Raw genomic sequence first — 23451 nt, 5'->3', positions numbered from 1 at the left:
GTGAGTGAGCTCCCTGAGACGTCCTTCAGTCTGATGAATCATTTTATTTAACATCAGGTTTTGTTAAGGTCATCATGTTGTGATCAGATAAGATGGACAACTTTATTAATCCCCGCGGGGAAATGACGTCATCATAGCAGCGGTACAATCAAAATGTAAGGGTAAATATAGAAATAATAAGGTACTATACACAATATGTAAAAAACAATACAATATGATATACAGTAAAATGTTTAATTAGTTACAGAAATAAGTTGAAATATTGAGGTAAATACAATAAAATGCTGAGCTCAGTGGCACTTAAGGTGCAAGAGAAATAAGGTGCAGTTTTATTTCCAGTGATAATAATTTAAAGCGCAATAAATGATCTGTGTGTTCTGATAAACCTGCAGTGGAACAAATAAACCTGATAACTCTTCAAACAGGAAACACAAGTTAACGTCTGAACTGTCTGAGCGTTTTATAAATGTTCGTTAAAACTTGTTTCAGTCGTGTTCGATGAATAAAACGTTTGTTCATCTGGACCGACACCTCAGACGGCTCAGGTGGACCGTCTGAACCTCTTCACCTCTGGAATAAAGTTTAATCATGACGTCACCGTGACGACAGGCAGGATGAAGCCTGTGAGCTGAACGTCCTCCTGTCTGTGATCATTGACTGTGTGAGCATCTCATGTTGATGACGTCAGAGTTTCAGCCTCCTCCTGGATCAGTGACGCCGCCAGCAGGAATCCTGGACGCACTGTGCGTACGTTTTTTGAAGGTGAAAAAGAAAAAAAATACAAAAAACAATTTGTATTCTGTGTAATTTCTCTCTCCCTCTGTTTAGCGGGAGAGCGGGGACTTGGGATCACTTTTTCATAGCCTGTATCCCTCTCTGCACAGAGATGCATTATTTATAGGAACAGCAGAGGCTAGTGAGCACCATACACATGTCTTCTACAAATCCCGACCACGTTTGCAAAGTTTAGATGAAAACAAATGCTGCAGGTCTGCAGTGCACTGTCCAGGTGCTGAACCGGGCCGATTGGAAGGTTCGGCGGGCTGGATATTTAAATCATGCAAATCAGCGGGTGACACCAAACAACGTCTGCCAAGCTAGTCAGAGCTTTTCTTTCTGTCACACAGTGACCTGGAGAGACGCAGCCACATCTCAGAGGACGATCGCGCGTGTGTGCGCAATTACGCACAGCGTGTGTTGCCCCTTCTCCACTACACAGTACAGCTCGGCTCTACTCGACTCAGTTCAGGTGCTTTTCCATCACAACTGAGTTCTTCATAGTTCCTCCTCAGCGGGGGCGACGTCGTCATATCATGGCGGCTACAGTCGCGTGATATGTTTCTCTTTTTTCTCTCCTCTGGTCAGCTCCAAACTCACTCGCCTGCACCGTGATTACAGACCACAGCGTGGTTTTCCGCACAGCAGCCATTTAACTCGTGTCAGAATAACCACAGTGTCACAGATCATGTGGGCGCTGCAATCTGTTATTTCACTGATACTGAAAACATTAGATTTTGTCTTAAAAATGTTTCCATTTGTTGTATTTGCCGTTTCTGTGCATAGGCCTACTTTGAAATTGAATCCTGGCGGCGCCACTGTCCTGGATGATGTCCATGTTTTCAGGTGTGTTAATGTTTATTGCTGTGTGACACATACAGGTGAGCAGATATCAGCAGGTGCACAGATTACTGATGGATGAAATCAGTTCTGATAAGAGTCCATCTGAGCTCTGCTGCCAGTCGAAGGTCTCGTCCTTCAGCTCGGGTCAGCAGATCTCTATCACAGCACCGCGGTTACATATTAAAGCTGCAGGTGAGCACACAGGTGAGCACACAGGTGAAGCCTCTCTGAGCTGCAGTCAGTCGCTGTGAGGATGAAGATGAGGCTGGAGCTTTTCCTGGTCGTCGCGGCGGTGGTCTGCGCCGCCGGCAAGCCCGCGAGCAAGGCAGCGGCAGCGGCAGCGGCGGGGAGGAACAAGCTGCTGCTCATCTCCTTCGACGGCTTCAGGTGGGACTACGACCAGGACGTGGACACGCCGAACCTGGATCAGATGGTGAAGGACGGAGTCAAGGCCAAATACATCACCCCTCCGATGCTGACCATGACCTCCCCGTCCCACTTCACCACCATCACCGGTACCACAGAACTTTATACACTCGTGTGTTTATTCATGTACTTTTACTGAGGAAACCATCAGGACGCTGCAGTGACACTGAGACAACCAGTCACAGTACTGCAGCTAATTATAGTAATAATAATAATAATGCATTTTATTTGAAGGCGCCTTTCAAAGCACACCGCACATAATGACATGACAAGTATTCAGATCCTTTACTGCAGTAAAAGTACAAACAACAAACTATAAAAGTATTCAAAATGACACCACACTGTAAAAAGTGACTCGCTTTTATTAAAGTAAGAACAGACAGTAATGTGATTACTGATCAACTCGTTTAAACTGTTAATATAAAAGAAAACTTCAGATTTTATGTTTTAACTCTTCAGATGTTCTGTGTAGAAATATTAATGTGTAAAGTAACTACAGCCGTACAGCAGTACATGAGAAGTACTTCCATCTGTTCTCATCTGGATATTATCTGAAGACACTGAGTGGCAGTTAAAGTCATTATTAGAGTTGTAGATACAGTTTCTAATTAATCCATTAAAAAGGAGTTTCTTTGGAAGTAAATAAAGATTTGATTATTATCAACAACTTTTTAAATACCACAGAAATATGTGACTTCTCTTTATCATCGGTTCTGAATTATATCTGAATTTAAGATCCAGATGTTTCAGATCCAAACTGAGTTTATTTAATCTGATAATTGATTTACTTCACAATATTCAGACAGTTTATGGAGGGTTATCTCACTTTAACATGAAGTCAGTGGTGATTAAAATGTTGTAACGTTTCATGATTAGACGTTTGTCTGCTCACAAGATGAAAATCTTTACAGCTTTATTTGCGTCTATAAACTGACAGCAGCACACAGTAAGAAGCAGGATTATCAAGAGGATTATAAGTTTTACAGTTGACATTTGTATCAGGGTTGCATAATGAAGCACACAGTCAGATATGATAAGATGTCATTTATTGTCCTGCTGTAAGTTTGTTCCTCTGCGTCCAGAAAACACATGGAGGAAACAATAAAGTTTAAATTCCAGAGAAAGATAAAGTGAGCAGCTTTGGTTTCAAGGTCACGACCTGAGCCGCCAGTTCAGGCAGAGTTAGCCAGTAGGAGCACTAGCTACACGGCTAACTGACCTTTTAATGTTTTAGATCATCTGAACGCTCTGAATTCACCTCCATCATTTCAGAGTCCCAGACAGACGAAACTCAAACTGCTGCCAAATATAAGCTAGAAGCTGACAGCAGCTCGTCCATGAGGCCTGACGTCACACACTGTTCACTTTGAGCTCTTTAATGTGAAACTCTGAAAAGTTCTGAAGCATTATTCTGAAGTGAACCCGTCCTGTTCCTGCTCCTGTGCATTAGGCAGATGGGTGGAGGATCACGAAGTCGTCCACAACATGATGTTTGACGACAAGACCAACCTGAAACTTCCTCACAAAATGACGCTGAAAAAATCCTCATGGTGGAACAAAAAAGTCCTGCCGTTATGGATCACAGCTCAGAACCAGGTGAGACCTCGTTAAGATGGCGTCCAAGATTCAGTTAAACTGACGATCAGAGCTGAGTCGAGCTGGTCTCAAAGGTTTTGAGTTTCTCTCCCGACAATTCTGGATTAAAGATCGAGTCAGAATCAGACTCAGAAATCAACTTGAAAACAAAGAAATCACTTTAATTCACCATGTTTATAGTTTGTCTGTTGTTGTTTACAGTTTGTCTGTTGTTGTTGTTGTTTACAGTTTGTTTGTTGTGTACGGTTTGTTTGTTGTGTACAGTTTGATGTTGTTTACAGTTTGATGTTGTTGTTTACAGTTGGTTTGTTTGTTGTTTACTGTTTGTTGTTTACAGTTTGATGTTTACAGTTGGTTTGTTTGTTGTTTACTGTTTGTTTGTTGTTTACAGTTTGATGTTGTTTACAGTTTGATGTTTACAGTTGGTTTGTTAGTTGTTTACTGTTTGTTTGTTGTTTACAGTTTGTCTGTTGTTGTTCACAGTTTGTTGTAGTTGTTTACAGTTTGTTGTTGTTTACTGTTTGTTTGTTGTTGTTTACATTTTGGTTGTTGTTTACTGTTTGTTGTTGTTTACTGTTTGTTTGTTGTTTACAGTTTGTCTGTTGTTGTTTACTGTCTGTTGTTGTTTACAGTTTGTTGTTGTTTACTGTTTGTTTGTTGTTGTTTACATTTTGGTTGTTGTTTACTGTTTGTTGTTGTTTACTGTTTGTTTGTTGTTGTTTAGGGTTTGAAAACCGCGTCCTTCCACTTCCCCGGCGGCGGCGCCAACTACAGCGGTCAGGTGGTCGACCGAGTGCTTTTTGAGGAGTTTGACCACCCGGACGACAACGAGACCGAGTGGCAGCAGAACATCGACAAGGTGCTGAGCTGGCTCTCCGAGGAAGACTTCCACTTTGTGGCGCTGTACTATGGCGAGCCGGACAACGTGGGCCACGCCAAGGGACCGGACCACCCCGACAGGAAGAAGATCATCGCACAGATCGACCGCACCATCGGCTACCTGAGGGAGGCCATTTCTCGCTTTAATCTGAGCGACAGCCTGAACGTCATCCTCACCTCCGACCACGGCATGACCACGGTCAAGAAGCGGCCGCAGGTGGACGAGATCATCATCAACAAATACATGGATCTGCTCAAGCTCACCAGCTTCGAGATCCTGGACTACGGCGGGTTCGGAATCCTGACGCCGAAGACGGGGAAGGAGCAGGAAGTGTTCGACGCGCTCTCCAAAGTGCCCAACGTGACGGTCTACAAGAAGAACGAGTTCCCTGAAAGCTTCCATCTCGCCAAGAGCGAGCGGCTGCCCCCCATTGTGGTCGTCGCAGATCTGGGATTCAACCTGAACTCTGTGAGTTTACTGGAAGTGCCGACCCGACGGTTCAGTGCTGTTTAGTCTTCATCCTCTCAGTTTGATTCTGTTCTGAAAGATTGTTCCCCAGAACCGACTCCGAGGTTACTGCAGCGTCTGATCAGCATCTGAACCATCAGTCTGTCAGTCACTTTACAAACTTTATAATTACAGTTCTGAAGTGCAGAAACTGACCAACAGCTTTTATATGAGCAGTTAGATAAATTAAAGCCGTCCTAAATTCTTTCCAGCTCAGTTCGAGGGCGAAGTGACGTGAGCTGTCGGTGAGGTCAGAGGTCCAGTCAGCCATCAGAGGAAGCTGCAGACCGACGACATCGAACTTCTTTGTGATTCTTCATCTTTTTGTTTCCCTCCAGAGATTCATCGTCTACGTCAACAAAGGCGACCACGGCTACCACAACGGAGAGATGGACATGAAGACCATCTTCAGGGCCTTCGGACCGGACTTCAAGAAGAACTTCCTGTCTGAGCCGTTCGACAGCATCCACATTTACCCTCTGATGTGTAAACTGCTGCAGATCGAGCCGGCGCCGCACAACGGATCACTGAGTGTCACCGAGAACATGCTGCTGGGCCCAGAGGGACCGGCAGGAACAGAGAAACCAGCAGGAACTGAGACACCAGCAGGAACTGAGAAACCAGCAGGAACCCAGAAACCAGCAGGAACTGAGACACCAGCAGGAACTGAGAAACCAGCAGGAACTGAGAAACCAGCAGGAACTGAGAAACCAGCAGGAACAGAGACACCAGCAGGAACTGAGAAACCAGCAGGAACTGAGAAACCAGCAGGAACAGAGAAACCAGACTCTGGTGATTACTTTTTATTACTTATTACGTTTCAGACATTTCACCTCTGAACTCTGACAGAACCGTTCAGACCGTCAGCGTTTCACTTCACATCAGAAATTTGAGAAAAGTCCAGAAACTGGAAACAGATCTCAAGTTTCTTTTGACAAATGTTGGCTGGAACTTTATTAATAAGTTGTAGAGGTGGAAAGTAACTGAGTACATTTACTCACATGTTGAAACACTACTATGGTACTTGTACTTCACTTGATTCTTTTCATTCTGAGAAATATTTTACTTTTACTGCACAACATCGACTTGAACTTAATTTTTCCTCTCCCATTAATTACACGACGACCCCTCAGATCTACCTGGTGACCCTTTAGAGGGCCCGACCCACAGGTTGGGAAACACTGGACTGAACCAGCTCCAACACTAACTTGAAGCTCCAATCAGAACTTGATGGGAGCGGATCGTTGTTTGTTAAAAATGTGACGGGCTTAAGAAACATTTCTGTTGATCTTGTATTTAGTAATCAGAGTACTTCATGTAATCAGAGTAACTAAACAGTACTGTGGTTGTTTTCAGGTGGACCACAGGGAGCTGGACTGTCCGTCGCTCTGCTGCTGTCGATGCTGTTCTTCATGTTCAACGTGCTGTAACAGATCCAGGATCAGGCCAGACCCGGGATCAGACCAGACCCGGGATCAGGCCAGACCCAGGATCAGGCCAGACCCGGGATCAGACCAGACCCGGGATCAGGCCAGACCCGGGATCAGGCCAGACCCGGGATCAGACCAGACCAGGATCAGGCCAGACCCGGGATCAGGCCAGACCCGGGATCAGACCAGACCCAGGATCAGCATCCATCACCACACCTGAAACGTCTGCTGGTTTAGGTTTTAAAGGAACAGTTCACTCAAAAAAGTAAATTCAGTCATTATCTTGTGTAAACATGCTAACACTGTTAGCTCAGCAGAGCTACCTGATGCAAACACTGTTAGCTCGGCAGAGCTACCTGATGCTAACACTGTTAGCTCGGCAGAGCTACCTGATGCTAACACTGTTAGCTCGGCAGAGCTGCCTGATGCTAACACTGTTAGCTCGGCAGAGCTACCTGATGCAAACACTGTTAGCTCGGCAGAGCTACCTGATGCTAACACTGTTAGCTCGGCAGAGCTACCTGATGCTAACACTGTTAGCTCGGCAGAGCTACCTGATGCTAACACTGTTAGCTCGGCAGAGCTACCTGATGCTAACACTGTTAGCTCGGCAGAGCTACCTGATGCTAACACTGTTAGCTCGGCAGAGCTACCTGATGCTAACACTGTTAGCTCGGCAGAGCTACCTGATGCTAACACTGTTAGCTCAGCAGAGCTACCTGCTACCTGCTCCAGAACTGTTCTGTGGACTTCAACACTTCACTGACTTTATATGACTGGACTTACATTTTTGGGACATTATGTGTCTGTGAACTGTTGTTTGTTATATTTATACACAATAAGAACTTATGATTTTGTGCTTTTGTATTTCCTGTAGCTGTGAAGTGATTCTGTTTGTTACACAGTCGATGAATCTGATGAACAACAGTCTTTTTTAGTTTTGGCTTTGTGTAGATTTCTCAAATAAATGTGAAGATTAACAATGTTTTGATTTTGTAAAAATAAATGTGTTAAGTCCTGAGATGGAGGATGAACCAGTTAATAAATATTAATATTAAATAAACATTCATACAAACAGAAATGTCTCAAATGTGAACTTTTTATCAACAATATATTCTTCTTAGTTTGGGCCTCAATTAACATGAAAACATGTATTGTTCAGCATCTTTGTAAAATGTATGAATGAATATCTTAGTTAGCATAAACTGTTAATACTTATTATTACAGCATTAACTAATAATCTTCTCTTATCAGAAAGTTCCTCCCGTGTTTCTGTTTATATAAACAGTGAAACTTCGTCCACACGACGCAGGTAAACAAGCACACGAGAGGACAGATGAGTCAGGAGGCGTGCAGCCGTGTTGAAGACATCACGTCTTTATTCCTAATTAAATTACACAGAGTAAAAAACGTCTCCTCAGCGAACGCGTCCTCACAGAATGTTTCACAACCCACAATCTGATTTATTGATCAAAGTGTCGAGTCAGCAAACTGAACTCATCGAGACCTGAAGCAGAAAATACGACGACATCATCAGTCGTCACCGCAGGCAACGAGGTGAGGCACAACTGTGACACACACACACACACACACACACACAGAACAGACGGACACACACACACACACACACACACACACACACACACACACACACACACACACACGGTCACATGATCAGCCTGAACCAGCACGTTGGATTAAAGACAGCCTGTCGGAGGTGAAGAGCTTCTCCTGCTTCATGAAAGCAGAAACTGAAAATTAAGACAATAAAATTAAACTTCAGATTTATCAGTCTGTAAAATCAGATGTCCTCCGAGTCCGATGCTTCAGGAGCCAATCACAGCGCAGCAGCAGACCGCCCCAGTAAAACCAACCGAAGGCACCTGAGGGAAGCGTTCCCACCAGCGGCGGCCATGTTTGCTCCGAGCGGTGGAGCCTCCGTGTTTCACCATAAAACGATGAGAAATTAAACGTCGTCTGAGAAAACGCAGCATGGCGAGGTGAAGCCTGATTGGCCCTCCCGCGACCTTTCACCTCCAGGGCTTCAGCATCCAATCAGTCACAGCCGCCCCGCCCTCCTTGTCCTCCGACAGCGCCGCCTGGTACTGGAGGGCGGCGGTGGATCATAGCGAGGTCTCCGCGTCCACGACTCTCCGGCCGTCCTCGTTCTCCACGCTGATCTGGACGCTCGGCAGCTTCTCCTGACTGGAAGACACGGAGACAGGAAGACAGCTGATCGATCACTCTGACTTTAATACCACTGAGAAACAGCCGGCGCAGTGATGTCATCTGATGAGTCCAGTTTGAATGATTTAACCTAAAATTCTGGACGCTCTGACAGACGGCTGAGTTTCTGCTCGTCTTTGGGTGCGGGACAGTCTGATGACATCACGTCAGCCTCACTGATTGATGGATGAGGAGAAGAGTCATTAGTTGATAGTCTGATTGGATCTCTGATCTGTTTGAATGCTCTGATCCGACTCCTCACTAACTACCTGTTCAATGTGACACCATGTTCATGTGTTGGATTGTCGAGGTCATTATCGTCCAATAACTGTGAACCTGTGCAACCTGCGTTTGTGAGTTTACAGTCATGTGTGTTACACATCAGTACACTTCAGTCCAGAGAGACTGAACCAATCACAAACAGGCTGAGCTGGTGATGTCACAGGTGGGTTTTACCTGTTGCTGCGTCTCAGAGCTTTGCTGCTGTCAGAGTTCATGGAGACGGACTTCCAAATGCCGCTTTTGGCCATTTCATCTGAGATGTTCACCTCTGAAGGGTCACAGCTGTAACACACACACACACACACACACACACACACTCTCGTTACTCTCTGCTGCAGCGTCTGCTAACAGGTGGTGGTGTTGTGACGTCATGGACTCACCGTCGTTTCAGGCCCTTGACGGGGAAGTTGATGTCGTACGGCGGGTCGTCCTCCACCTCCTCCATCACCCGCTGAGCGTCCTGAAACAAACACACGTCAGCGGTCGGCGAGGACGCTGCAGTCTGTCAGAGCTCAGCGTGACGACTCACCTCCTTCTCCTTCTTCTTCTTGTCGTCGTCCTTCTTCTTCTTGCTCTCTGGGATCAGGTCGTCCAGCCAGCTCAGCTCTCTCTTGGTGAAGCAGAAGTCCAGAAGCTTCCGGATGAACACCAGAGCCAGAACCTGCAGAGGACGCCAACAAGAGAGACCAGTTACCACCTTCAAGTATTAATTCAGATGAAACTTGCTCTCAGTCGTCTCCGTCCGTCTCACCATCATGGGGAAGACGACAGCGGCCACTGAGGCCTTGATGGTCCAGAGGACGATGAGACAGGACAGCTGCACCACCGTGAAGACGTGGACCTTCCACAGAGGGACGTAGCGCAGGTAGATCAGGTCCGGCTGGTGTTTGGCCGGCATGCCGAACAGTGTGATCCTGTCGAACAGCTGCAGGACGCACAGACGGATGAGACGTCAGAGACAGAAGCTACGTCTACATGAATCCTAATAATCAGAGTTAAAGATTGTTGAACGCCTCGACAAGTTGTTCAAGCGAAGGTTTGAAAAGATGAACGACCAAATCAAAAACCGCTGGAGACGTTTGAGACGCCAGTAGACGACTGAATCAACTGAAAACTGTCTGGATGTCAGAAGGTTCCACCGAGATTAACGTCTGAACGCAAACCTTCATCACATCACTCGTTCAGCCTCCATGAAAACAGAATGATTTCAAATCACATCAACACATTTTGTCCCTGTAAACACAGACGACACTGAGACACACCTGAATGCCTTTGAGCGACGACACTCCCATGTAGAGGAAGACTCCGTACAGGACCGGCATCGGGATGAACTGACGGACAGACGGAGAAACTTCAAGTTAGAAGGAAACATCTTCACACACAGAAATCTTTAACAACATCAGATGGAGAAGATAAAAAGCCGACTGCAGCATCATCACACTAATGAGTTCATCTTTGTTGCCACAAAACTGAACTAAGAATAGTTTACTGATATTCAGTGTTTAATATATAACTGTGCTCCATCAGATCTGATCTCAACTAATCTGATAAATACCAACAATTCTACTGATATCAAACCTTCAGACACGGAGATAAAGAAGGAGCCTATATTGTTACTGTTTAGTGTCTTTGTAACATGTGACATGTTTAGATCAATAACATGTTTCTTCTTTCATAAATGGAGTGTAAATGGTGACATCAGTGTAAACAGTGTGTTCAAACAGCTGATCAATGTTGGCAGGTAAGACTTTAGCACTTTAGACACAGAAGCAGACAGGCTGGTACAGACATGCTGCCACAAACTGACACTTTTTACAAGGAGACAAACAACTTCAGCTGAAAGATTTAATGCTGAATTTACAACAAGGACACAATGAGTTACAGTCTGTCACACACACAGTTTCGTAATATTCATAAAGTTTTACGCTACTCAACAACGCCTAAAATTAGCTGATTTCTTAATGGAGTCTGGTGAAATTGTGTTAATAGTTGGCTTTATGTATCACATTTAATGCAGAATTTACAACAACGACACAATGAGTTACAATCTGTCAGAGACACAGTTTCACTACGTTAGAAAGTTTGTTTTAACTCAACAACTCTTAAAATCACTACATTTGTTAATGGAGTCTGGTGATGTTGTGTAACTGGTTCTGACATCTGCAGGTTCAGAGAGCCCAAACCTCCTGGTTTCTTCTTCTTCAGTCAGGACAGATGTTAACATCAGGTCTGAACCATCATTGTGTCATGTAAAGTAAAACCACTGAAACAATCAGAGCATCGTCTGCAGTCTGAGCACAGGTTGAAGAACACATGCTGAAATGTTTTGGACACTTCAGGATTAAAGTCTGAGTTCATAACTTCTGTCATTCCTTCTTACTAAACAGAGAAGTTATGAAAAGGTGAGGCGTGACGTCACCTTGAGGGCGGAGGTCATGAAGACGGAGCAGCCCATCAGGACGAAGATCATGAAGCCGGTGACTCTCTGCTCTCTGATGCCCAGGAACTTGGGCTGCTCGCCCGGCGCCGCGCACTCCGACTCCACCTTCAGACTGTTGACGTGGGAGATGGAGAGCACGGTGGCTGCGACGAACCACGGCAGGCCCATGATGGAGCACACGCCCAACATCACCGCCACCACCAGCAGGTCCAGGTGGTAGCCACAGCCTTTCTGTAACCGACACACACACACACACACACACACACACACACAGAGGGAGGGTTTATCACTGAGCCGCCCGTCTGCGCTCACCTACAGTCCCGTCAGTCGTCCTGACCTTCAGTTTGTTCTCCTTCCTGTTGACGATGACGGCGGTGATCTGCTGGTCCATGAAGATGAGGATGGTGCAGAGCAGCGCGGGGACGGCGGCGGCCAGCAGCGTCCACCAGGGGTTCGTACCGAGCGGCGAGATCAGCCAGCCCCGAGTGTTGGACGTGGGCTGGACGGACAAACATCAACAGTATAAATGTGTTGAGTGTGTTCAGACGTACTGATCCTCACAGTGAAGCTCACAGCTGCTACATGTTTCTGTAACACGTCTCTGAGTTTCTTCAGCCGGGATTTGTTTTTCACTGAGACTAAAAACCTCTTTTCTAACAGAGTCCCTGCTGAAGACCAGTAGCAGCTCAGAGACGCAGACATGAAACTAACAGAACAATTAAAGAGCTGAGACATAAAATATCAACATTCAGAACATCTCAACCAGAGGACGTAGTTCTGCTGGTGCCGTGTTAATAAGACAATAGATGGATAACTTTATTAATCCCAGAGAGGAACTTAGGTTACTAATTAAGACACTGTGTTAAGACTCTTCACTAACTGGACCGAACAGAACAAATGAGCTGTAACACTAAAACAAACGTTTCTCAAAATGTGAGCTTATTGGAAAAAGTCTCCTGTAAAGACCTGAAACAGCCACGACGGTTTGAAATCTGTCTTTGTTGTCGTGACCTTCTCGTTCTTTCTTTCTATTTTTAATAATCTGATTCTAAAATGAGAACAATTAATGAACCAGTTCTCTAAAACCATGTGACTGGACTCCTCCTGTGAGCAGAACTCCTCCAGCACCGGGTCAAATGTCCAGAGACGCAGAGCGACTGGATGTAAATGACTTACAGACGTTTATCACAACCTTCGTTCTGTTGAAGGTTTCATTCTGCTGTAATGACCCTCGCAGCCTCACGGGGGCGCTCAGGGTTTATTCTACCTGATTCAAACTGTTCAGATGTTTTTAATCTTTATGTCACTGATTTAAACTCAAAGTGAAATCACCTCATCAACAGTAACAGCTTCAGGTTTCATTTACAATCAAAATGAACAATAACTAATGACATAGCTGAACACAACATACACAGAGTTACATCCAGGTCGACTCACGTCTCTCTGATCGTCTCTTAAAGATCTCTGCATTGTTTCTGTCATTGATCCGACTAATGTTCGAGGTCTCTGCTGGTGGTTTTAACAGCGTCAGCACAGAATTACATCACGCTCCCCTCCAACACAAACACAGCAGCTGATAAAGCGACGCCCTGCGACCTGTTACCTCACGACCCACAGCGCCAACACACCCACATCTGACCCGAATGTGTTCAAGAACCGGTCCTGCATAACTTCAGTTTGTCCTTTAATACTTTATTTTATTTATTTATTTAACTTCGAGGGGAAATTCACATCTCAGCAGTGACGAACTCCATAAAGAAAACAGTGAATTCAAACTTCAAAAATTAATAAAATAATCAGTGAAAAACCGAAGAACGATTTTATAAAAGTTCAGTTAGAAAGTAGAAAGTCCAGTCGACGTCAGCAGCCTCTCAGTTAGCTTAACAAACACTTCATGTCATTATCAATTAACTGAACTATAACTATAACTCTCTGTCACGTTAAAGTCTCCTTTTTTGTTTTTATAAAAACCTGACAGATATTTTTCCAGGTATGGTATCGAGGTCAGAAAGTCCAGTGTGGTGTTGACACCAGAACACGTCCACAGATCAGAACAGAGCCGGTGTCGGTGTTACCTCGAAGCGGTCGGGGACGTTGAGTTTGGGTGTCGGAACTCCCACCAGATAATCCACCAGCACCATGATCATGATGGTCAGGAAGATGGCGAAGTCACTGATGGTCGACCGAACCTGCAGACACGAAACCGTCTGATCAACATCCATCAACACTGTACCAACCAGACCCGACTGTCAGCGTCCAGAACATCATAATCACTGCAGAATATTCTGATCCTAATCCTGCTCGTCTTCATCAACAACAAGACACACGTCAGGCGGGATTTACTGGAGTCGAATGATTCAACGTTCAAATATTATATCAAAAACAGTTTTACATCACTGAATTGTTGGGAGCTGATACAGAAAACATCTGAGACGGATGTTAAACATACTTAATCGCTTATTCTATGTCTTGTTTATTGAACATGTCACATGTGAGTTTTACATCAGTAGTTTCCCCCCAAACTAATCTCTAAAACCAACATAATAACAACTTCATCTCAGGAAATCATTTAATTAAACATGAATAACTGTGTGACGGATACACACCCTGGTGGGGAAGTATCTCTTGGTTTTGAACTGTTTGAGGAAGGAGGAGAGGAAGAAGGTGGTGAAGAAGAGGATGACGGACCAGAAGAGGACGTCAGGGACGAAGGGGCCTTTGTGGTCGCAGGCCGAGCCGACGAACTCACCGTGTAGATCCTTACAGTCCTGGAGACAGACAGACAGGCAGACAGACAGACAGACAGACAGACAGATGAGCTGCAGCTCCTCTGACGGCCACCAGAGGCCGCTGTGATCTGACTGTGTTGAAGTGAACTGGAAAACCTCCACATCTCTCGTTAAGTACACTGAATGTTATGTGTGTTGTGTGTGTGTGTGTGTGTGTGTGTGTGTGTGTGTGTGTGTGTGTGTGTGTGTGCGCGCGCGTGTGTGTTCTCATATCGGACCGTCACACTCAGCTGGTCCCACTGGATGCTTTCTGACGTCAGGTTCTGCTCGCTCCACATCTGTTGGACCTCAGCAGAGGTGTTGGTGGGTGGAGAACACTGACACCTGCAGCAGAGCAGCAACACAATCAGAACCAGCTTTCTTAAACGAGCCCCCGTCCTTCAGAGAATCTGATAGAAACAAGCCTGCAGCAGTGAGTGTGGGGAGCACACGGTGCTGCCGGGTCGGGCCTTACGTGTAGAAGGTGAGGTTGTCCAGCTGGTTGTGCAATGTTGATGGGGGGTAACTGCTCCCCGAGGGTGCACCAGCTTCTCAAGAGCCTCGTAGATGAAGATGATACAGATGAGGGCGGCGAAGGCCTCTTCGGTGAAGCGCGTGATGTAGCAGACGAGAGAGCTGGCGTCCGTGGCGACCAGCACGAGGCAGAGGAAGGCGGTCCAGAGCCCGATACTGGTCCGCAGGGACAGGTAGGACAGACCGTAGTCACTGAGGACAGACAGGATTTTAAATGTTTTCAATGCACAGGAAGTCATGTCAGTATGTCGACATGGAAACAAAGAAAGGACACAAGCAGCGTGGATCATGGGAGAATGTTGTCTTCACTGTTAATAACCTCCACTGCTGATTCAATCTCTCTGTTTTCACTAAATCAACTCGCTGTGACATGAACGTTCTTCAGACACTGAAAATGTTTGAGAACACAAAGTTATATTCTATAAAACAGAAACCAGACGGGAGCTCGTCTCGTTTCACCTCATGTCCACTTCAACCGCTAACACAAACACAAAAGACATGAAGTGAAGTTCTCACGTGTTGAATCATTGTCTGAACTCAGACGAACAGTCGTACTCTATAAAACTGGTGCAGTAACAGTCAGGATGATGTGATCAGAGAACCAGTCAACAAGATTATAAATCCAGTCAATACATTCAGTCACAGCTCAGCTGCTCGTCGTTTATCTGCCGTCCTCTGTTGGAGCAGAAACTCTCTCAGGAGAGAACAAACAGACTGTTCTGAGGTCAGATTTCAACTTTTACTTCATTTTAATGAGAGATACCGTCAGGAGAGCTGCTTCAGGCTGCAGATCTGTGATCAGTGTTATCAGTCTGATGCACAGAGTCAACACTGACCTACAGAGTCAACACTGACCCGAGGCCATCGACCATACAGGCTGTCTATATAAACCAGGAGCCCCTCCGTCCTCTTCTGTCCCTCAACATGTCTCGCTGTCTCCCCGTCCTGCTGCTGCTGGCCCTGGCCTGCCTGGCCCGGTTCGGTTCGGCTCAGCCCGTCGACAGTCAGGCCGAGCTGAAGCGGGTGCAGGCCGGTCTGGAGGAGCTGAAGGCCGAGAGACGAGGTAAGAGACGCACCTGGACGAGTGTTTCTGACAGGTGAGGACGCTTCACCTGCAGCTCAGACGGACGAGGCTGCTGATGTTCTTCAGACGATCAGAAGAGACAGAACCGGGTTTCCCTTCAAGGCAGACAGATGAAGCCTGAAGGTGTTAAAGGAGCAGTTCACAGCAGAAACATCAGATGCTCGTCTGTGTGCTGCCACTTCTTTCACACAGAAGAGTTACTGACGCTCATTATTCTGCAACTTCAGAAAATCATCTGTTTTATTTCTGAGAAAGCTGAAAAACGTTCAGTAGAAAAACTTCCGTCAGACTGAGGAGGACACAGCTGTTCAGCTTCAGTTCTGAGGACAAACAGGAGAGACGTGAAGCTGCACGACTGTGAGTCTCTGTAACTGTTCTGCATGTTTTCACTTCTTCTTCTCTTTCACTGTTTTCAGCGATGACGGAGCGTCTGGATGCAGCTGAGAGGGAACTGAAGAGAGTGAAAGGTAGATAATGAACGTAACCTTCATATATCTATAATATAATGTAACTGCTGATGCATGTTGGAGCTCAAACTGTTAAAAATGTCCTCACTGTGTCATAAATCAGTTATTAAATGTTCGTATGCTGATTATAAGCGTGTTTAATGTCAAACATGTTGATTAATGAATATTTAAAAAGTGGAAACTTTAATAAATCTGTTAATGTGACACAGCCTCAGATACTTTAAAGGAGCAGTCTGTAGTTTAGGTGGACAAATGTTAATGAGCAGAGAAAGCTCCTCATTGGCTCATTTCTTTTCTTTGTTATCTCATTAATATTTTAAATATTAATTCTGCAGCTGCTCCTCTCAGTAAAGTTTTCACAGGATTTGACTTTTTCTTTTCTTTCGGACAGAAACACCTAAGGTTGCGTTTGCGGCCTCGCTGGGTTCCAACGGCCTCGTGAAGACGACCGCCGGCAACAAAGACCTCGTCTACAGGGACGTCCTGACCAACGTGGGCGGAGCTTACAACGCTGAGACAGGTAAGACCCGTAATCAGGTGTCCATTAAAGGGGAAACGCTACAGGTGAATATATAATGTCACTGGGATGCTTCTCAGGTTGTTGCTCACATTAAGACATTTATTTCTTTACAAGTAAATATGGACACATTAGCAGAACAGAACATAAATCTGGACTGAAATAAACATTTTGGACATTTTCTGTCCACTACTCCGACAGAAGGACACGTTAATCCACAATAATCCAAAATCTTAAAACTGATCAGTGAATGAAATAAAGTGTCTCGACTTTAATTAGTGTAAAACTGAATCAATCTCCAGAGATGTGTCTGTGTTGCTGGAGGTGAACAGCAGGAGGAGAAGACGAGACGGCCTCTTTAATAAAAACACCACACACATGTGAAGGAACACCTGTGGGTGAAACAGGCCCTGACACCTGTCAAGTATTGGTACCGTCTGCTGGACCTGTCTGAGGGAGCCGACTCCATGATGTCTCATGTTTCACCCTCAGCTCCTCATCACTCCTCCTCCTCCTCCTCCAGGTGTTTTCACAGCACCGATCCGTGGAGTCTACTACATCCGCTTCACAGCCAACGGTCCCACCAACTTCCCCCTGAGCGCCGTTCTCTACAAAAACAATGCAGAGATCCAGCTGATCGCCCACGAGCAGCCGTCCGGGGAGGGCAGCGACACGGCGTCCAACGGCGCCGCCCTGCTGCTGGAGGCAGGCGACCATCTGAAGATGGTGCTGTGGCACAACACGCAGATCTGGGACAACAGCAACCACCACAGCACCTTCAGCGGCTTCCTGCTCCTCTCCATGTGAGCCACTGCTGATACCGCTGATCACATCACGACCACTGTTACTGATCACACCGCGACCTCTGTTACTGATCACACCGCGACCTCTGTCACTGATCACACCGCGACCTCTGTCACTGATCACACCGCGACCTCTGTCACTGATCACACCGCGACCACTGTTACTGATCACACCACGACCTCTGTCACTGATCACACCACGACCACTGTTACTGATCACATCACGACCTCTGTTACTGATCACACCGCGACCTCTGTTACTGATCACACCGCGACCTCTGTTACTGATCACACCGCGACCTCTGTTACTGATCACACCGCGACCTCCGTCACTGATCACACCGCGACCTCTGTCACTGATCACACCGCGACCACTGTTACTGATCACACCGCGACCTCTGTTACTGATCACACCACGACCTCTGTCACTGATCACACCACGACCTCTGTCACTGATCACACCGCGACCTCTGTTACTGATCACACCGCGACCTCTGTCACTGATCACACCGCGACCTCTGTCACTGATCACACCGCGACCACTGTTACTGATCACACCGCGACCTCTGTTACTGATCACACCGCGACCTCTGTCACTGATCACACCGCGACCTCTGTCACTGATCACACCGCGACCTCTGTCACTGATCACACCGCGACCTCTGTCACTGATCACACCGCGACCTCTGTCACTGATCACACCGCGACCTCTGTCACTGATCACACCGCGACCTCTGTCACTGATCACACAGCGACCTCTGTCACTGATCACACCACGACCCTCGTCATTGATCACACCGCGACCTCGTTACTGATCACACCGCGACCACTGTCACTGATCACACCGCGACCTCTGTCACTGATCACACCGCGACCTCTGTTACTGATCACACCGCGACCTCTGTCACTGATCACACCGCGACCTCTGTCACTGATCACACCGCGACCACTGTTACTGATCACACCACGACCTCTGTCACTGATCACACCGCGACCTCTGTTACGGATCACACCGCGACCTCTGTCACTGATCACACCGCGACCTCTGTCACTGATCACACCGCGACCTCTGTCACTGATCACACCGCGACCTCTGTCACTGATCACACCGCGACCTCTGTTACGGATCACACCGCGACCTCTGTCACTGATCACACCGCGACCACTGTTACGGATCACACCGCGACCTCTGTTACTGATCACACCACGACCTCTGTTACTGATCACACCGCGACCACTGTTACGGATCACACCGCGACCTCTGTCACTGATCACACCGCGACCTCTGTCACTGATCACACCGCGACCACTGTTACTGATCACACCGCGACCACTGTTACTGATCACACCGCGACCTCTGTCACTGATCACACCGCGACCTCTGTCACTGATCACACCGCGACCACTGTTACGGATCACACCGCGACCTCTGTTACTGATCACACCGCGACCTCTGTCACTGATCACACCGCGACCTCTGTTACTGATCACACCGCGACCACTGTTACGGATCACACCGCGACCTCTGTCACTGATCACACCGCGACCTCTGTTACTGATCACATCACGACCTCTGTCACTGATCACACCGCGACCACTGTTACGGATCACACCGCGACCTCTGTTACTGATCACACCGCGACCTCTGTCACTGATCACACCGCGACCTCTGTTACTGATCACACCGCGACCACTGTTACGGATCACACCGCGACCTCTGTCACTGATCACACCGCGACCTCTGTCACTGATCACACCGCGACCTCTGTTACGGATCACACCGCGACCTCTGTTACGGATCACACCGCGACCTCTGTTACTGATCACACCGCGACCTCTGTTACTGATCACACCGCGACCACTGTCACTGATCACACCGCGACCTCTGTCACTGATCACACCGCGACCTCTGTTACTGATCACACCACGACCTCTGTCACTGATCACACCACGACCTCTGTCACTGATCACACCGCGACCTCTGTTACGGATCACACCGCGACCACTGTCACTGATCACACCGCGACCTCTGTCACTGATCACACCGCGACCTCTGTCACTGATCACACCGCGACCTCTGTCACTGATCACACCACGACCTCTGTTACTGATCACACCACGACCTCTGTCACTGATCACACCGCGACCTCTGTTACTACTCTGACTACTGCTAACGTCTGTGTGACACTTTTCATGACGAAGTCACAGAGAAACACTAGAACATGGTGCTGATGACACCTGACTGCAGTTCTGGGTCAGATCAAACAACAGAAGGTTCCTCAGCAGCATCTATCACATGTGAAGTCCTCAGTGAGTCCTGAAGATGGACTGTGTCTCTGTGTTACAGGGTGGACGAGCCTCCAGCAGAGGACAGTGAAGACGTCCAGCTGAAGACGCTGCAGGAGTCCCTGAAGCAGCTGCAGAATGAAACTCAGAGTAAGACTCCATGTGAACGCAAAGCAGTGCGAGCATCACAACACCCTCATCACTGATACAGATAACAATCAATCTAAGACATAAAGGATTAAATGAAGATCACATGCTTCTCCATCAGCTGATGGGGGTTTTGTGTTTCTTTATGTCTGTAGGTGTCAAACAGAGACTGGAGAGCACGGAGCAGGAGCTGAAGGTGATGAGAGGTCAGTCCAGTCGCAGCTTCAACAGTGACGGACGAGTTTCACTGATGACATCTGAGCGTTAATCAGTCATTAGCGGGCTGCACTCAGGCCCACAGTGAGCTCCCGGGCCTGGTGCTGTTACCTGTGGGGCAGCAGCGCCTTCTTGTGGATATTACTTCTTATCATAATACCAGAAATACAACTTGTGCTTTCCTCTGTGTATTTCTGATATTTAGTTAGTAACAGTCGGACTTCAATCCTGTTTTCTCTCCATGCACACAGTTTGATTTGTCACATCTCTCTAAGGGAGATGAAGGTGAATGTAAAGTGTCAAAATGACATTCAAGACTTTGTTAATCTGTTTAATCCACTCATGTAAAAACACCCGGACACAGAATCCAGTCCTGGTTGATCACTGTGCTGAATTGTTCTGGTTGTTTTTTCCTTCAGAGGTACCGAAGGTGGCCTTCTCAGCTTCTCTGGGAGGTAACGGGCTCCAGAAGACGACGTCAGGAAGCAAAAATCTCATCTACAAAGACGTCCTGACCAACATCGGACAGGCGTACAGCTCTGAGACAGGTCAGAGACACAACATGTCCCTGCAGCTGTAACAGCTGGTCGTGTAGCTCACATGTAGATATCAGATTCACACGGAGCGGACACATCATCACAACTCCTCAGCCATTTAATATGACGTCATCAGGACGTCACTAAATCATTTGTTTTACCACAGAGAGCTGCAGGGTGACGTGTGTCTGCAGCTAACTGCAGTTAGCATCTCTCTGGTTCCTCTGTGGGATTACTGAACTGGATCTGTGTGTCAAACACAAGGTTCTGATCCGTCCAGGTTCTGTTGATCCAGATAATCTGCACAGATGAACTCCACTCTGTGATGTGTGAAGCTAAATTAACTGTGTAGCAGTAAGAAGCTAATGAGGATGTTTAATGTCCCCGACAACCTCTGTAGTCTCATTCAGACACTCGTTAGCAACCGCTAACTGTTTTAACACATGAAGAGCTTCAGAATGAAACTGTGGGACATTTAATGATGACAGGCTTGAGCTGGGCCTTGGCAGAGGTATACTCTCTACTTGCTTGCTCTTATTAAAACAACAGCATGCAGCAGCTGTGTTCTGGATCTTGCTTCACTGTAATTTCTGATTATATTTTAGTCATCAGTGCAGTTTAAATATCACCCAGATGCCTTTTTCGTTGTGTGTTACTTATTTTGTCCTCTCTCGCCTGCCGTATGTTTACTGACCCGTCCTCCTCCAGGTGTGTTCACAGCACCTGTCCGTGGAGTCTACTACATCCGCTTCACAGCCAACGGTCCCACCAACTTCCCCCTGAGCGCCGTTCTCTACAAAAACAACGCAGAGATCCAGCTGATCGCCCACGAGCAGCCGTCCGGGGAGGGCAGCGACACGGCGTCCAACGGCGCCGCCCTGCTGCTGGAGGCGGGCGACAGACTCGCCCTGCAGCTGTGGCACAACACGCAGATCTGGGACAACAGCAACCACCACAGCACCTTCAGCGGCTTCCTGCTGTTCCCCATGTGAGGACCAACACGTGGACCGACTCTGATATTCACCTCCACGTTACTGTTGAATAAAACTAATTAAACTGCATTCATCATCGTACTGAGCAGACAGACCTGTGGGTCCGCTGTCAGGAGGGAAAGTTCTGCAGTAGTCTTAGATTTGTTTTACTCCAAATGACCTGCAGACAGATTCATTGTGTCGGCTCTGAATAAAAACTGATGAAATCATCTTTGACTGTTTGGTTCTGATGGTTCTGTTGGTTCTGATGCCGCCTCACATCATGTGATATATTACATAAATGTAACTGCAGGTGCTGACGTGTCTCTGATGTCCTCTCATGCAAATGTTTTTGGTTCAAAGAGCGTATAAAGTATAACAGTGTGATATAATCTGGTGGGAAATGGAGCAGGTTGGAAAATCAAGGATTTTATATAAGTGTTACACAACATTTAGTTATTCTAAAAACATTTTTAATCCGCAGACAAAAAGAGTCAAACAATAGAAAAGTGCAGCTGAAACAAACACAATCTGACTGAAGCCAATTACAGTTCTGATCCCAAAACCCAGAAATCTGGATAATCTCAGAGCTCCACGAGGAGTAACAGCCTGCGTGTCGCCTTCAGCTCGGATTAACAACATTAAACACACAATCTCATTATGGAGGACATTAATCACCATGTTAACTCCCGGCAGTCTCCTGCAGGGGGCGTCACAGCTCAACACAGCAGCAGTGAGTCCATGAACCACACCGACTGACTGTAGAGGAAGTATTCTGGTTCTGTACTCAAATAAAAGTACCAAGAAGTTAAAGTCCTGCATTCAAACTGTGTCAGACAGTCGAGGCAGCAGACGAGCTCAGACATCAAACTAACAGATCAACAGAAACTTCCTCAGCTGATTATATCACATCAGATGTTTTATGATTAAATATGCAAATTATACATATAATAAAAAACGAAATAAAGAGATCTGAACTAGAATAAACAACTAAATGTGGACTTTGAATGTTTTCTGTCCATCAGTCTGACAGGAGAAGAGTTACAGACGCAAAATCCAAAAAAACAACAACATCCATGTATGAAACACGAGAGTCAGACACCAGTGGACCTTTCCTGTCTGATTCTGCCCGGTCCTGGTTCTGCCCGCTCACCTTCTCCGGGTAACAGTGAAGCAACATGAACAACTGGAGACTGACGGAGGAGAAGAAGGAGGTGAAGAGGAGAAGATAGAAACTGAGGCAACACAACAGAACAGACGGAGGTTCACTGATGGAGACGCTCCGGTGTTCTGACAGAGTCCGTTCCCCTGTTGATCTGTGTCTCCTCTCAGCACCGACACCTGAGACGCATCAGAACCACCGATCCTTCTACAGAACCTGCGACTGATTAATACAACCGGCTGATTTACTGACTGTTCCCAGCATTCAGATCAGGTTCTAGACACACTGAGGTTCTTGTGGCTGGTTCTGGTTTTGGACTGTAGCCAGGCTGCTAGCTGTAGCATGTTGCTAACGCCAGCTTCATGTGGGTTCAGTATCAGCAGTAAAGTACTAGTAAAGCAGAAGCTGAATAAAGCCGACCCGTGGCAGCCGGTGCAGGTCGACGACCGGACGGACGAGATGCTGAGGACACAAATGTAAACAACCACAGGCGAGCAAACATCTGGACCAGAACATCTCAGGTAACTCCAGATCACAGCTGACCAGGACAGAG

At 46.8% G+C, this 23451-nt stretch overlaps 3 protein-coding genes and 1 long non-coding RNA gene across 4 annotated transcripts in view; 2 read left to right on the top strand and 2 right to left on the bottom strand.

The window, feature by feature from the left end:
- The first annotated feature begins 1801 nt into the window (after positions 1–1801).
- Positions 1802–6520, top strand: LOC115567308 (ectonucleotide pyrophosphatase/phosphodiesterase family member 7-like). Its single transcript, XM_030393725.1, has 5 exons — positions 1802–2135; positions 3497–3642; positions 4367–4990; positions 5368–5821; positions 6386–6520. The coding sequence occupies exons 1-5, from the start codon at positions 1874–1876 to the stop codon at positions 6457–6459; spliced, it is 1560 nt and encodes a 519-aa protein (XP_030249585.1). The 5' UTR covers positions 1802–1873; the 3' UTR covers positions 6460–6520.
- LOC115567310 (uncharacterized) lies at positions 5818–7194 on the bottom strand. Its single transcript, XR_003981174.1, has 2 exons — positions 7146–7194; positions 5818–6914 (listed from the first exon to the last, which is right to left on the bottom strand). It is a non-coding gene; the product is annotated as an uncharacterized LOC115567310 (long non-coding RNA).
- Positions 7195–7540: 346 nt separating this feature from the next.
- LOC115567307 (sodium bicarbonate cotransporter 3-like) overlaps positions 7541–23451 on the bottom strand; it is a 43827-nt gene continuing 27916 nt past the window's right edge. The window contains 13 exon segments of the mRNA XM_030393724.1: positions 7541–8664; positions 9142–9249; positions 9348–9427; positions 9497–9628; positions 9719–9892; positions 10230–10298; positions 11387–11638; positions 11745–11906; positions 13483–13596; positions 14014–14175; positions 14415–14520; positions 14651–14712; positions 14715–14901. Coding sequence (XP_030249584.1) covers positions 8583–8664; positions 9142–9249; positions 9348–9427; positions 9497–9628; positions 9719–9892; positions 10230–10298; positions 11387–11638; positions 11745–11906; positions 13483–13596; positions 14014–14175; positions 14415–14520; positions 14651–14712; positions 14715–14901 — 1690 coding nt within the window. The 3' untranslated portion in view covers positions 7541–8582.
- LOC115567309 (complement C1q-like protein 4) lies at positions 15615–21966 on the top strand. The gene is made up of 4 exons (XM_030393726.1): positions 15615–15772; positions 16210–16260; positions 16652–16780; positions 21474–21966. Exons 1-4 carry the CDS (start codon positions 15634–15636, stop codon positions 21755–21757), a joined length of 603 nt encoding a protein of 200 aa, XP_030249586.1. The 5' UTR covers positions 15615–15633; the 3' UTR covers positions 21758–21966.

The sequence above is a fragment of the Sparus aurata genome, chromosome 17 (genome assembly GCF_900880675.1).
Source record: "Sparus aurata chromosome 17, fSpaAur1.1, whole genome shotgun sequence".
Classification (NCBI taxonomy): domain Eukaryota; kingdom Metazoa; phylum Chordata; class Actinopteri; order Spariformes; family Sparidae; genus Sparus; species Sparus aurata.
The sequence above is the reverse complement of the archived record's forward strand: the minus strand, read 5'-3'. Positions and strand labels throughout refer to the sequence as shown.